Source organism: Megalops cyprinoides, chromosome 21 (assembly GCF_013368585.1).
Source record: "Megalops cyprinoides isolate fMegCyp1 chromosome 21, fMegCyp1.pri, whole genome shotgun sequence".
In the NCBI taxonomy this organism is placed as follows: Eukaryota; Metazoa; Chordata; class Actinopteri; order Elopiformes; family Megalopidae; genus Megalops; species Megalops cyprinoides.
The window spans coordinates 14,674,978-14,691,365 of NC_050603.1; the positions used below are offsets into that span (position 1 = coordinate 14,674,978).

The 16,388-nt window shown below is 40.2% G+C and overlaps 1 protein-coding gene across 3 annotated transcripts in view; it reads left to right on the forward strand.

The window, feature by feature from the left end:
- Window positions 1-16,388, forward strand: part of LOC118796443 (F-actin-uncapping protein LRRC16A-like) — a 65,425-nt gene that overhangs the window by 13,766 nt on the left and 35,271 nt on the right. For all 3 annotated transcript variants that reach the window (XM_036555302.1, XM_036555301.1, XM_036555300.1), the window contains 7 exons: window positions 8,422-8,472; window positions 11,734-11,793; window positions 12,780-12,901; window positions 13,973-14,070; window positions 14,848-14,918; window positions 15,563-15,636; window positions 15,962-16,037. In XM_036555302.1, coding sequence (XP_036411195.1) covers window positions 8,422-8,472; window positions 11,734-11,793; window positions 12,780-12,901; window positions 13,973-14,070; window positions 14,848-14,918; window positions 15,563-15,636; window positions 15,962-16,037 — 552 coding nt within the window. The remainder of the gene's footprint in view (window positions 1-8,421; window positions 8,473-11,733; window positions 11,794-12,779; window positions 12,902-13,972; window positions 14,071-14,847; window positions 14,919-15,562; window positions 15,637-15,961; window positions 16,038-16,388) is intronic.

Below are 16,388 nucleotides of genomic sequence, written 5' to 3' on the forward strand. Positions count from 1 at the left end.
AAGGGAAGAACAGCTAATTAGCCCACAGTATGTTATTTTATGGGGGGCTTAATTCACTGGAGGGTGAAAAGGGGTAATGGGTAAATAAAACAATAACAAAACATTACAACTTGTGGATATGCTGGAACTGATTTAATCAGAGTCTACTGAGAGCAGTCCTCCTTACGGCTAGTTATGCCATAAGTGCTTTATCTGATGAAAACTGGAATCCCTGGATCCCATTTGACTTTGCATTTTTTTATTCTAATAAAAGGAAGGAAAGTCACACACTGTAGACTCCCACTTTCCTATGGTGAATTAGTGAACTGCAGTGGAGTGAAAAGACCTGCACAGACAGACTCCTCTTTATATCACCCGATGGCAATTCGCTTAGTTAGTTCAAATACAGACCAATGCAAAATACATATGAAAATTGGCAGATGCCAAATTTACATATTGACAGATAACATATGCCATTGGTGTAAAAAAAAAAAAAAACAAACAAATATTAGTATTACTTGTGAATATCTAGGTCGTTATACCAAAATGTCATTCCTGCTGTTAATCGACTTTAGTCATTTTGGCATTTTACTTTATATGAAGCATGTCAACTAATGTCATTAAACTAAAGTAACTGCAAATATAGGTCATGCATTTTAGGTATAACACTGCCTTTTTATAAAAATTCATTTCCATAGTTCATGGCAGTGCTCAAGAGAAAATGCTGTGAATCAGTTGATGCTGATTGAGACTCATTGATTCGTGCATCACATCAGGCTTACTGGTCAGTTGGTTGAGGTGATTAAAATACAGCTGCAAAAAATGTGCGGGAAACCTTCCATAATGCAAAGAGGCTCTTCAAGTCCAACTCACAGACAGGACAAAGCACTCCTATTCGTACAGGTACTGTGGTTTGGGAGTCTTTGGCCCAGTGTACTGAGAGGGAGGTACACCATGTGAGTCAGGAATGTTGGGGGTGGAACTGAGAATCTCAGGTTTCTGTGGGGTACTATTACAGTTCTGTGACACCAGGTGAGATTCATTTTCAGTCTGAGGCAAAAACTAGCAGTTCATAAGAGGAGCTTTTGTTCTCTGTATTTTCCCCATCCGCATCTTCTTGAAGTCCATGTGTTTTTTGGTTGCACTGTGTGGAAATGAACCTGATCAGAGGGCATTCTAGTGATTTGTTTTCATTTGTCCCAGTAAAATATTCGGGGATTATTTGCTCATCCTATTCGCATTTTGTGAGCTGTCATATTTTCTTTAGGTATTCAGCTGCTCAACTGATTAAAATCTTTCAGTTGGACTACAGATTAACACTCTTGCCATATTTATTTCTTTACATCTAATGAGCTGTGCTTTGTTTTTGTGAGTATTAATTTGACCACGGGTATTATAGAAAGAAAGGCAGATGAGCACGTGCCCTGTCTGTTTAAAATGATAGTGTGCTAGTTTGCTGATTGTGACTTCCAGGGAGGTGTGTCAGCACTTCTGGTGCATGTATGTGCTTGTTTTTGACTCTCCTACATGGAGCTTTGTGAAATCCAGGTGGGCAAGTGTAGGAAAATTAAAATGTCAGCAAATGATTATCTTTTAGTAGAAGGCATTCTGTAAGCAGCAAAGAGGCAATAAGAAAGTGAAGGCCACTTTAATGCTCCAAGGTTATTTTAGATGTGAAAAGGTTTTAATTCTGGAGGACCCGTTGTCTTTTGTATTTGGTGTTTCGTTGTTGCAAGAAATTCTTCAAGATGTCAACAGGCAAACAACTTGGTGTGGACAATTCTCACAAGTGTCCTGTCCTCCCCGTGGTTGCTATGAGAACTTAGACTTTGCACTGTAACTATGTGAGGATCATCACCAAATATCTGATCATCAACAATGGGATCTGGGATCTCATAATGGGGATCTAACACTTCCGTCCCTTGTGAGTGTCTACCAAAAATCAATTGACCACAGTGAATAAGGGTTATTATAGATGAACTGTAAACTAAACAGTAAACAGTATTGTTTTTTGTGATCTGGTGTCAACAGCTCAAAATGAAAGTTCAAGAGATATCAAAGCTTGCAATATTTGTTGAAGACTGTACATTTAAGGAACTGAAATTTATGAGGCAAGAGCTTGTCAGGTCCTTACTAAGGAAATCTTAAAACCTACTTTATATCACACGTTTTGTGAAACCTAATATCTGTATGTGCCTTATTGCCACTATGGCTTGAGGATGAGGAAACTGAGGGTTGAATTAGTGTTTTTTTTAAACCACAGGGAATAGGAGGGCACTCTTCCCACTTCATTGATGCATGTGAACGATGGACTCACTGATTGTGGTACAGTGTGCATGCTATCTAGTGATGGTGTAGTAAGTGTATAGTTTAGGTGTTTCAATTGTCTGTCGATTCTCATAGGGACAGTAAATACTATGAGTTGAACATATTTGTAGTTGGCATATGCACTGCTGTGAACTCTGACCTTTTTTTGTTATTCTTCATAGTTAAGGCTGAGGAAACCTCCAAGAAGGTTCAGAGGAACAGTTGATTTTGTTAAGGCCAGCCATTATTAAAGAGAAATGTCTGACATAGTTCTGATGGGGTACCACGGTGCACTGCTTTTTACATGGACATACAAGGGAATAATAAACAAATATCTGATTCTGCCCTCTAAAAATAAAGCACATAGGTGAGCTTATTCTAATATTGGCTGGAGGCAAAACTCTGTTATTCAGCAATCTGAGTTAAATATGCTTCTTCATATGAAATGTGTATTCGCACAGGGCCTTTCTGTTGTACAGGTGAACATAATGCATTCAGACCACTGCTCTGCCGCGTTATTAAACAAGCAGAAATAACATGCTCGGAGGAGCATGATTCATACCATTGATTCAGAACGTGGCTCACATCAGACAACGTTTAACTGTGTGTATGGTCAGTCTTCACAGAGCGCTTATTATTTCTTTCTATATGGAAATTCATCACATCACTCTAAGCAGCTATAGGAGTGGATGGAAAAAAAAAAACTGCTGATATTTGGATTCTAGCCCTTTCATGTACTACAGTGTGTAAGCCTTGACATGAAAATTCAACAACAGGCTGAGATGACTGAGATGTAGGGATAGATGGAGAATAAGATCTTGTCAGGCTGACAATGGGTAATTTATTCTTCTTCATTTATTCATAGCTGTGGAGATAGTGCTGGTCCAAACTGAATGCAACCTTTGAATGTTAAACAGCCATACCGTACATGTGAAGGGGAGACATATTGTGTATTTTGAATCAGAGCTGTCAACAGCTTCCCTGAGGAAAAAAAAAACCAACAAACCAATCCAAACTGAAACCCACATCTTTTAAAAAAAAAAAAAAAAAAAAAAAAACGAATATTAAAAGATCCTCCGAGGCTATATTGTATCTGTAATTAGTTGTATTTTCTGCCTCTTTCGCTCTCTCTCTCTCTCTCCACACGGTTTGTTTGGTTGAAAGTGGATTAATGTAAAGAGCCACAGGACACTCGAACACTAGAGAGGGGGAGATTTCTGCTGGGGCTCCAGGCAAAGTGTAAATGTAGAGGTTCATCCCTGGAATATGTGCCTCTCTCCTCCCATCTCTTCATTGGATCCCCCCTGAGCCCTCATGGCTTCTCGCCGTAGGCCTCGCTAGGATGGGAGTGAGAATAAACACAGGGACGGGAGAGGGACGGGGGAGTACGACTGTTTGTTTCCTTCCTGCCTAGCCAGATTTATGAGTCAGTAATGACTGCATAGGCCAAAATGGGAGGATTCTGACAATCGCATCATATGGTCTGATGACATCTGCGAATGTGTGCATTGGTCAGATGTCAAAGGGGTGCTGCAGGCGATTGCTCTGGCCTGATGCTCCCAGCAGTGCGTACGCTGATTGGTCAGCCTTGTATTTAATTCAAGCTGCACTGTCACGTGAATCCTGCTGCTTGCTCTCCCATTGAGAATGTGAAAATGGGAATGGACAAACCCTTCTTCAGCTCTACTGTTTGTTCTGTAGAACAAACGCAGTTTAGTGATTCAGGTAACAGGAAAACATAGTAAAGAATAGTTCTAGGAATGTAGATTTCTTCTAATTGGAACTGCACATTATTATACTCTCACAATGGCACATGTTCCGTTCAGTAGAGGCATCACAAAAATTGAGGTTTGTTCAGGTAAAAAAAAGCATGTATTGTCTTCTCTGTGCATATTGATTCTTTTTGGTGTCGGTGGAATTATATTGTTCAGGAGTGCAGCAAATCGAATATTTGTTCCCCCCCCCCCCCCCCCCCCCCTTGTTGCAATGAATTGATTTACTTCCCATAGGTCCTGTCATCAGACAGGATAGAATGTTTTGTCTGATTCATGTGAGTGAAGCCTCAGGTGCTTGACTGGAAACAAAACAGAAAGCTGTCTAAAATCTTTATGCCGTGTGCACAGTTTTTTGTACCTTATGACAGTACTATCCATTTATGTAGTAGGTGTCCATATATCCAGGGATATGCACACAGTAATATTTTATGTTATTTATTTGGATATTATTGTTGCAGCTTTGTCTCTCCTTTGAGGTTTGAACCAGCCGCTGTCCTATAGATAAGTTACCAAACCATTACATCATGCTGCTGTCTTCAGTTTAGCGAGATACAATTGAATGAATTGGGTCATCATCACAATCAAAATTTAATCATGAAGAAAATCACGTAAATACGCATCTGCAATTTTTAAAGGTGTGCCTTCTGTATAAGTCAATGGTCTCATCAGGCAGAGCTGTCTGTGGTGCCGACAGCAGGCCATCAGTTGTACAGATTCCATAAATTAGTGGTTATTTAGCCATATGGGAAAATGCATTGTGGGTTGTTGTATATTATTACAATGGTGCACAGTCCAACAACTAATTTAATGGGCTTAAAATTGAAAGTGTGCCATAGGCAGGCCTATAGTCCTGCCTCTGGTGAGCTAATCAGTGTTTTCCTTTGCTTGTCAACCTTCCTTCCTCTGTGACCTGCTTGTCTCTCACATTTTGGCTCACACTTTCTTGTGAAGGGGTGGTTCAGTGGAAACGACATGCCAAACTACACTCTACTGCAGTTTGTAATTTAGGCACATAGAGTTGCTTAAATATATAAAGTACATTTGACTAAAATGACGAAACAGGTGATGAGGAAACCATGGGAGAAGCAAGCTGGAAAAAATAGGTCTGTGAAACTGCGTGTGAAAAATAATTAAACCAACACAATACAGATGGGCAATGTTAAACAAAACATATCAAGTTAGCCCTCAGCTGTAAACAGTGTTAAGAGTAAAAAAAAAAAAAAAAGTAAATACAACTAATTTTCTTTTCTGTTCATGTATCTGAGGTTCTCAAACATGTAAAGCAATACATTTGTTTTTAGTTTTTTAGATTTTTCAAATATCTGTAGCCTATTTCAGATGGGGAGAAATAACACTTTTATAAATAGAATACATTGTCACTATAATTGTGTTGAGTTTGAACACATTTAAATATTAATCTTGAACAAGAATTGTTTAAAAAATGCCACAAAAGGTAAAAGGGTGTATGTACTGTGTACGCACTGTGAAATTCTAGTTTGCAACCATACAATTTGATAGTGGTGGATGTTATCAAATCCTGTCCTTTATTCGGACGGGAGAAAGAATCCCTGTAAATCACTGAAAAAAGCTCTCTCCGTGTGTCATCGTACAGTAGTTGTAAATTGACAGCACTAGTTTAATTTTCCCGGCTCAGTAGATTGCAACAGTGAAGAAGTGCATGAGACAATATCTATATCCGCCTCCTTCTTCAGTGGGATTTCAGACACCACAGCCCACAGTGAATAACCCATGACTGTAGGATTATCTGATGAAAGAGTAAAATCAGTTAATGAGGCACTCCAAGCTTTTGATTCCAAGTCAGATGGCCATATCTCCAAATCCAGGGTAGAGTATGGAGCAAGTTCCCAGAATCACCATGTTTATCTTAATTTGTGTGTTGCTTCCAAAGAACTGTGCATGTACTGTCACCATTAGTGAGGATGGTGATGGTGGGCTAGATAAGAGCACCTAATAAGATAACGGATAACTGAATAATAATTTCAGTCTGAGCTGGCAGATTACATTTGTCATTCAAACAGACAAACTACCCCTTTGTTGATTCAACTTTTCTTGCCTGTAGGCACCTCCATTTCTGCATAGTTAAACCATGCTGACTGCAAGTATGGTAACACAGTTCCCCGGTCACTGTAGTAGCAGCAGGTGTGGGTGACAGTGTGTGGGCTGCTGTGTTATGGCTCGGATGATTTTCCTGTGTTAACCTGTGTTTTTTTTTTTTTTTACTTTCAAGGGGTCTTTTGAATTTAAATATTTGTTAATGAACATGGCTTTTGTAAATATACAGTTGTTACTGCCACAAACACGGGACACATGGGAACAGGCGGAACTCAAGCAAAGGGATGTGCACATATTTCACCAGAAAAAGGAAGTTACTCTTTGGCCATTACTCAGATGACAGATGATTCTCTTTAATTTTCCACAATGATTTGTCCAATAAGCAAGGGCATCAAGCCACTTGTACTGCCTGTGATGTTGTCATCATCATCTGTTCTGTGGAGTGGGCCATATTCCCGAGTTCACCTTACCTCACCAGTTCGTGTGTCCCTGATATTCCCTGTGGGAAGGGGAGGTGATGGTAGTGGTGAGGTTAAAGAAATGAGCTTGGCACCAGAAAGGTTTCTGGTTCAAATTCCAGGTAAGGTGTCACTGTTGTGTCCTTTAGCAAAGTGCTTGACCTAAATTGTTTCAGGGAATGCATTCAGCTTTTTGGTATAGCATGTAAAATAGAACCTATGGACTGTAAGTTGTCCTGGATAACAGTGTCTGCAAACGAAACAGAAATAAAACACAATTTTCATGCTCAAGTGCAGCCTCCCTTGGTACAGTTTAATTTAATAATTCATTCGGAACTATTGTAGTTGTTCTGCATGTTAATAATCTAAATAAAACTCTGGACGGTGAAAGTAACAACTAGGTCATTTGCATGTATAGTAACATACACTGAACTATACATTCTGTATTGAATAGTCCCCCAAATCTCTCCCCCTGTAGTTGTAAAGAGTACACCCCTGTAGGGGTGTACTCTTTGCTGAGCTAAATGGCTATTTTGGGGCAATGAAGTCATAACCTCAGACGTCAGGAACTGAGAACATGAGAGGGGGTGACTTTGCAGCATTGCAGCTCTGAAGAGCCTTTGGCAATCAATGAATCAATAGATCAATAGGCAGATCCATGCTGGCTGGGTTTGCAGCAGCAGAATGGTAGAATGATGGAGTGTCTACAGCAAAGATGATGCTGTAGGAAGTCGATTGCAGAACCACTGAACATGTCCTTGGAGTCACTAGGATCAATGCAGAACCACATCCCAGTTTGCTCATGTTCGAGCAGTAGGTTTAGATTGTACAGATGCTGCACTCTGCAGATGCACTGATCTTGGATGTGTCTAGTGATGGATTGCAGAGTGCTATTTCAGGGAGGCCCTGCTTTCAGACAGAGCTGTATTCTTCACATTCTCTCTGGTCCCTCTTCCTCTTTCTCAGACCCTGCGTGGGTTGGCTTTGAACGTGTGTAAGCCAAAACAAACATTCTAGTCTGCTGCAAGAATGTTGTGGTCTTTCCTAGGTTACAAATCTTTACAGTGATATAAAGACAAATACTGGGGTGAATCTTGGGAATGTCTTAGCTACCACAGCCAGAGCCTGACTCATGCCATCAAATTTAACCAGAGAGAAATTTCAAATATCATAGGCTAGCCCATGCTTTGAGGAATGAAAAATATGACCTCGGTCTTAATTTTCAAAATGTTCTTTTCTCATTCTGAAGGAAGGGTTTAGACAGCTATATACCGAATCAGTTCAGGTTATGAATCTTGCTCAGGTGAATGACAGCAGTGTGTCAGCTGAGATTTAAATCAACAGATCCTCTGGTTACATGCTATGCTGTCTAACCACATTGGCACACTTAGGCACACACTTGTGTTTTCTAATGAAAATGCTATGGAGGTAGAAAGGAAGATTGAAATTGAAAATCGAGGGCCCCAAATGCCATCTTATGTGAGCTGCTTTCAGTTAAAAGGAACTCTTTCCCAGAGATGCCGTGACATCATATTGATCATGTCCTGTTTACCATTGCTGCAGTAGTGAGCGTGGCTTATTCATAAGATGCTGCTGCCCTTTCAGTGCAAAGAATGTAGACTTTAAGGGCGATGTGTTTATCTGCTACTGCTTGCGAGCAGTCCTGAAAAGGGAAACTGACCTCTTCAGTATTGATCTGTTGACCACTGTACGTTTCTGGCCCCAGTGGTGTCAGCTGAATATCTAACACTCATGTATGAATTAGCCACTTTTTCTGATTTGCACTGTGCTGTGCTGCTAGCCTAATTACTTTCTCTGTTTTTCCTCAGGCTCTTGCATCCCATCGGGCCTACCTGCTTACAGCTCGCATCCCTGCCAAGGTAAGACTAATGGCATCCCTACCCCTTATCCAGACAGAGGGACACACCTATCCCTTATACAAACAAAGAGGGATAGACCTACCCGTCAGCACAATAGGATTTCACAGTGTGCTGAAGGGATTTGTATGTTTTTCCTGTGCTATTACTGTAAGTCACCATCAGCATGAGATATTACAGCAATAATGTAACACAGAGGAGTTGTGTTATGATTTTTGGGCTGGGATCAGTATGATTTAACCTCAGCTCTAGTTTTTACACGTTTTTATCATTATTGTGAACAAATAAACAAGGGAATCTGCACAGATCAAGGTGCTGTTTGGGTCACGGTAATCAGGTAAATGTGGCTCGGTCGAAAGCAGAGAACGGCAGGTCATTCACAGAGAGTCCTGATGTGCTTCAAACTACCCGGTGCTTGTTTCCAAAGTGAATGGGGTCATGCAGAGGTCCAGCCCAGGTGTCTTTTGCGCTGGGGTAAAGATCGGTGTATGGACCCTCTCACTTTCATCTGGCCATTGGGAATAATGAAATGGAGTGACTGGGTCGTGACCCTCTGAAAGCCCGGTGACCCAGCTGACCTTGCACATGGTGCTGGGTCCCAGTCCACCCAGATGATCCCTTGTGGTCAGCGCATCAGGTTGCCTTCTACCGGGCAGTAGACGCATTCAGCTCTGCCATGTGTGAGAAAGCTAGTGCGTGAACAGTCCTTGCTTTGCGCTCACTCACTGTGCATTGCATTAATCGAGAGTTTTTGAATGGTTATACTGATTATAAGTTCAATTTATTGATTGATTAGGTATAATTGATTTAGCCATCACATATTTGCTTAGTCGAGTTAGAGCATTCTCAGGAAGTGGAGAGAATCCCTCCCAGTCAGACACTAAATTTGGCAAACAACCCTTCAGCAATCCTAATGTCTGTAGTCTGGAGCTGAATGGAGAAATGAGGGTGGGTCTGATGACCTGTCCGGCCTGCGATGAGGTATTGATCAGTGTATTGGCCAGTCCCTTGCATTGTACATTGATTAGTGTTAATTGGTCTTCTTTTGATATATGTAATTGAGACTAATGGTGGAGTTCATGGCAATTTCTAACCATTAGACTCAGTACAGCATAAATTTTAATTAAATAATTAAATGCTGTGATCATATACAGAGGTGAGCATAGTGTTGTGTGTTCCACAGTAGTATAGTTGTTCTACATCGAGTGGAAATTTCCCTAGATTTCTCCTCAGAAGTAGCCCAAGAGCTAAAAGTTGCTGAGATGTGGTTCCTCAGAAAACAGTGAAACAGCCTTATCGGCGTGCCCCCAGATTGCACTTGTAAATCTAGACACTCCACATGGATCCACTTTCAGATGTTTTCACAGTAAATCTCCGGGCACGCCTGTGCTTGTGTACGAAAATCGTGGAATCTGAGCGGGACAGCGCTTGGCCTCCAGACAAGTCTACGCAGCTCCCCTGTGACTTTTCCACAGGCCCGGGGTCATTATAGGGCAGAGGACTCAGTGTGTCTTTTTGCCTACCTTTGCTTTCCCACAAACAGCATTCACAAATGCATTATGGGTAAATATTATACTTCCACCAAACTGCAGAGGGATTTCCTGAATACTTAACTGAGCAATAACTGTCAGATGGTAATATGTGCTATTATGCTTAACTGTTTATTAACTTGAAGACATTTTAGGGACGGGTGCATGCTGGCTGTTCTCTCCTCCCCTATTCTTTGATTATTCAAGTGAGGGAATCAGAAGAAACATTTCTGTCTCAAAATATTGATTGGAATAATCAATGAATTAAGAAACAAATACATGAACAGGACATAGGAAATAAGCAGTAGTAGTGGTATATTTTTTCCAGGACAATGAAGAATTTTAACAGTAATGTAAGATTCAGTGCACTAAGGGTTGGCAAATACTTTTCATCTATTGCTCTTAGGCAAGTTACAGTCACACATATGAAACACAAAACACAAATACAACAGAGTATACAGCCATTTTAATGAATTTCAAATGAAAAGGCTCATGCTAACCCCCGTAGCAGCACAGCATGGTTATGTTAATGAATCATGCTCATTTTTGGCTGGAAGCAGGCCCCAGGGAGACCTGTGGAGTGAGTGCTGACAGTGGAAGCAAACAATGAGCGGGGAGGGACCCTGTCCCAGTCCTGGGCCCTCTCAGGAAGAGAGAAGAACAGGATTAGCCTGGCCTTGCGCCTTCTACTGCAGGCCAGCAGAGAGCCTGTGTGTGTGTGGGTGTGTGTGTGTGTGTGTGTGTGTCTACTTGGAAAAAGGTTTTGCACACAAACCTGTTCTCTGATATAGACCGGTTCACATGAAAGGAGTTCAATGATAAGAGATATTATTACTTTACAATGACCAATTGGTCTTTCTGTCTATGTGCTAATTAATGTGTGGTGTTAGGGTTATTTTATTGTTTGGCACACATTTCAACATTTGTAAAACAATGAAAAAAACGAAGCTTATCTTACTCTTTATGAGTTTGTTTTCAGATAATGTCATATATTAATTTAATTCATTCATATAATTACTTGAGTCAAGAATGTTTGTGCTATGTAATGTATGTCTTAAATATATTTCTCAATCACGTAATTTGTTTAAAAAAAAATAACCTTTCTTACATGCAGTTTAAATGCAGCAGCGCTTGGGCGAGTTTGCACCTATGCTTGTAGACAGATTGTGTGTACAGACAGCAGTTGTCACATCGTAATGGTGATTATAAAGATGATGGTGAAGATGAAATGTCTCCTTGCAGTTATTTTACATACCAGTACTTTATATAACTGTCATCTGCCGTAACCTTCATGCACTGTGTTATTTAAACTGAAAGAGATATAAATGTGGCATTGTTATGTAGTCCATCTTCTCTCTTCAGAAACACCTTTACCTCCTTCTGACATGAGGTGTACATGAACAACTGCACAATAGTGAGAACTTCATCCATATCGTTACCTTGTTATTCAGCCACTTCAGCTTCTAACTCTGTGGCTTTCCAACATGGATGAGTTGCTTTTTCAAAGTCCACCCACAGGCTGTGTAATTTTTCTGAGGCAGAGCTAATCTGGACATTTTATTTTTGAACATGCAGGTATTTTAAACGTCCTCCCTAAACATGTACATGAAGGCAGTTCTTGTGGCCGCCGGAGGGGCCTGGGGGTGATGACCGCGCCATTCACTGACTGCTGTCACAGCACATTGTTGTCCAGTCTTGATGTCATGGTTTATTCATTGGCCTTCATTTGTTTCAGGTGGAACAATCCTTCAATTACTTGGAGATACAAGGAATTACCTGTAACAAGCAAGCTCAGGTAAATCAACTATGACAGTTCCACTCATAAGAGTCAGTGAACCAGGAGCCAATGATTATTTTAGATAATTCACCTGGATCAGTAGTGCAGAACTCATTAGGTTTTACAGAGTGGCCTCACCTTACGATATGTAAGGGTGTCAGTTGTTTCATTCCTCCCCTATGTCTCTTATGGATAAAAGCTGTCTTCTGCCATCTGTGAGTAAAAACAGAAGCTTACAGTGGGAATTGTTAGCAAACGTTACAGACAGGAAAGGGGTAATACATTATGTATACACGCTTGTAATAAGTGACAGCAATGCATACACTTAATAGACATACAAAGTCTTTTGTTTTAAGTTTCCAATAATATGTGGTCACACCTGCAAAATCACAGGTTTAGCATTATTGCAGATGGAACTCAAATGTTATGCAATGATTTCTACTTTATTATTTTCCTGCTTGCGATTTATGTTTGTTCTCAGAGGTTTCAAGATATTACAGGGATCTCTTAATTTCCCAGGATCTAGCCTCAATTCTCTTCTGTGTTAAGTTAAAAAGAATACATGTAAACATACAGTTTGATGAAGCCTTTCTTTGGAATAGAGTGCCATTATGTCTGAGGAAAAACCCTTGACCTTCCCTGTCATGAAGCCATTGATCACACCTCTCTGCTTTTTACGAAAGGAGACCCGCAGCTTGTCATGAAATCTCATGTATGTAATGTAGCTTTGGGTGTGGAGGACCATTTACAAAGATTCTTTTGAGTAACAAGGTTACTTTAGCCAACACCAGTGGTTGTAGCCTCTCAATAACTCCTAAGCCAGTGAATGGAGCAACAGAAACTATAGATGGCTAGAGGGTTATGCTGTTCACTAAGCATATTGTACAGTCTCTATTCACATCTTCCTTGCTACACATAGCTTTCATCTTTTTGTACATTGAATCAGCGGGCTTGTTGTTGGCTGGTGACCACAAATGTTTGACATGTGTGTTTCTCTCTCTCAGTTTGCAGTGGAGTGTGACAGAGGTGTGCTGTCCATGCGGCTGGCTTCATCTGAGGATGTGAACGAGGTGGTGGCCCACATAGGGACCTGTCTTCAGGCGATCTGCCCCGGCCTTTCGCCCATGTAGGTCACCTCTGTCTCCTTCTTTTACCTGCCCTCCTCTCTCTGTCCTCAGAAGTCATGTGTATGGGACCCTGTTGTACCACCCTGATAGGATGTTGAAAGGTCTCTTGGGACCATGTACAAGATTCTGTATAATTGAGTCAGCTCTCAGTGTTGATAAGGATTTGAAATACCGTGGTATGTCAAGATTCAAGATTTAAGATGAACTATGCAATGAGGACAACAAAATCCAAAATAGTTTTGAGGGATGATGCAAGAGTCTGACATTTTTCAATGGGGGTGGTGTTTCTGAATGGGATAAAAACTTGATTGACCATCATTTTCACCACATTTGATAAGAGTCAATAAAGTAATTTGTACCATGTTCAGCACTGTTAGGAACACGTTGACCTATAACCTTTGTCATTTCCTAATCTTATGAAATGTTTCATCCAAATCTCCTATCAGGACAATGTCTGTAACTGTCTATAATGAATGTAGCTAGTCTTAGTTTTTAGTGCCAAAGGCTCCAGATTAGTGTATGTACCACCCTACACATAACTTAAAAGAACAGAACAGAACTCATATGGAATATAACTTTAGTCTGTGTCTGTGAGGATATCTTCGCTGTGACCCAGGGTGTAAAGTGAGTGTTAAGTTGATACTTGGAGCTAGCATGTTGTCTGCACAAAAGAGATTATTTTTCTCATCTCTCCTCTGTCATCTTGGCGATAAAAAGCACTGCCACGATTCAGACCCTTCCCAACACTTCATAGTGACAAAAGGACAAGCTTTGTGGTTGTGGAATTTTCAGTGCTCTTATTCAAGTTACCAGTTGCTAGTTTCTCCATTGCAGACTTGGTGTTGGCATTGAAATGTACAAGGTACTGGGATACTAAACAAAAATTCTGCTTCTGTCTCTCACTGTCAACCATTTTCTGTTCAGCCTGAAGGAAATAATTGATTTTCAGAAGTTTATAATCAGAAACTGTGAGAAGGTGTGTTTGGATGACCCATTTCATGTCTTAAGAGCATGAAAAGATTTTGAATGATGTGTCTGAATGTTAATGGTGTTTTTTATGTCTCCAACAGAAAAGTGATGAAGAAGCTGGTAATGGATCCGCCAGAGCGGACTTTGAGTCTGCAGGCATTGTGGGAGAATCAAAATGTGGCAGAAGCTGGACCATGTGGTAAGTGACATTCACTTTTTCACATACATCGAACATCTGATGAACAAATCGGGTTACCATCATCAGACATCAGTCATCATGCAAATTTGCAAATCATAAGCAGGAAACAGTTCATCAATGTGATCTGAAGAGGAAAGAATGAGAGATTGAAAACTAAGAAATTGTAACCCCTATGTCCACCATTTGTACTACTTGAAATAGTACTTGTGCTTACTACATGTCAGAGTATTAATAGTAGGAATATGCCATATTGAGGACTAGGGACAAATGTCCAGATTAAGGTTATCCTTGTTGTATTAGTATAGTTAATTCTGGCAAAGTCATTCATGTTCTTTATATTAAGTATTTGTTATTAGTTTTACAGGACGGGGTTTTATCTAAAAGACTTAATTAATATAATTGCTTTCCCATTAACCTACTGATGATGAATAGTGAAGATGATGACAGGATTCCACAACATTTATACAGCAATTGCATTTTCAGAATATAATATGGAAGATTGCTTTATTTGTATTGTTAAAACGGCTAAATTGTTTACTGTAATCTTCAGTTAAGACCTTTGGTGCAGAAAGGTTATCACGCAACAGAAAATACAAAAAAAAATGTTTTTGGCAGATGACATTACTGCTTGTGGGCTAAAATGGTGGTCTATAAAGCTTGATGATTGTTATTGTATCTTCCCAGTATTGTCATATTTAAATCTATTAGGTGTTGAGTAGCTGGTGAAACTGCAGTCAGTGATTTCTATCTCTGTCTGTCTGTTTGTCTGTCTTCCAGGGGGCTTCTCTCAGATGTACAAGTGTGTGTGTGACTGGCTGGGACTTCCCTACAGGGAGGAAGTTCAGTGGGTTAGTATCCTCACTGCCTGTTACCCATTGCCTTTGTCTCTAGTGAACAGTTGTTGTGTTTGCGGATGGTTGTGACCAGTCATGCTTTTTTAAGTGAGGATATTCTGGCCTTCAAAGGAAGTGTCTCAGGCGCACACACAAGGCAAGCCATGACAGACTTGTTTCAGTGACATTTTGTGGATACAAACCTGTAACAATTCATATATAACAATGCAAATGTACACAGCAGTATACCAAGACAGTTGTCCTATTCAGTTATTTAAGATTATTCAGATGTGTAACCACATCCTTCACATCAATTTATGGATTCTTTCTCTAATTGGGAGGAGATAAAATACATTTGAAATATACATTTTTATTTGTGGATAAATGTAACAGGTTTACGTTTCTGACGGATTTTGGCAGTTTCATACATATGCGTAGCAGTGTCTAAAGGCTTTATGTTTGCTTCTCCTGGTCTCACAGCTGTGTTGTGCTCCTAATGCGCAGGAGCTGTAAGAAGCTTAAATCACTTGAGACTAGTATGGTCATTGTGATTTTAATGCTCATGGTCGGTTATACCGTTTATTAGTTAAACTATTTGGTCTTTCATTTTTAATGTCTAGTGAAAGATTTTTATTTGCGTTTTTCTATGTTGCAAACAGGACGTGGACACAATTTATTTAACACAGGACACACGGGAATTAAACCTACAGGATTTCATTCATCTTGAAAACAGGTAACTTGCAGTTTCCTCTGTGAATAAACTATTTACGAGGCTGTCCATTCTGTGGGAACACATGAAAGCTCATACGGTTTTTAAACATCAGATGCAACACTTCTTTGTGTGCACTTTCTTTTTTCTCCTCCAAAATCTGAGCTAGAGACACAGTAACATTTTGCATGTCAAAGATGCTTAGGGTTATTGGCAAAGACTCCAACAAACCTGAGCTGTTAGCCAAAAGATATTACAGAGGGGTTTATTGTTAAGACAAGGAACAGACTGACTCCAGAACAAGATGGTGGATTTGTTACATTGATTGATGTTTGCTTTAACATGACAGGGATTTGGTGGCCATTATTGCAGTTCTGGAACTTAACCAGTGGTTCACAAAACTCTCCATCAAGGATTACAAACTGGTATGTTGTATTCATCTCATTACTGCTGCAGGAAAGCGCTGTCATGCCATTTGACTATCATGTGTACATTGCAAATGTTAGATACATTAATGCTGTTAATGTAAACACTGTGTGTCTGTATGATCTACCCTTTGATCTAGACTCTACAGCATTTTCTCAGTCCTACTCCTGGAGCCCCCCTGTCCTGCATATCTTTAGTCTATCCTTGCTCCAAACACACCTGATTGAAATAATTAACATGCTCTTTATTAAATCAGGTGTGTTCACCTAATCAAAAGTGCCACTGATGAGTTCGGTCAGGTAGGTAGAGCAGGGAAAGATGGAAAACGTGCGGAGCAGGGGGGCCCCCAG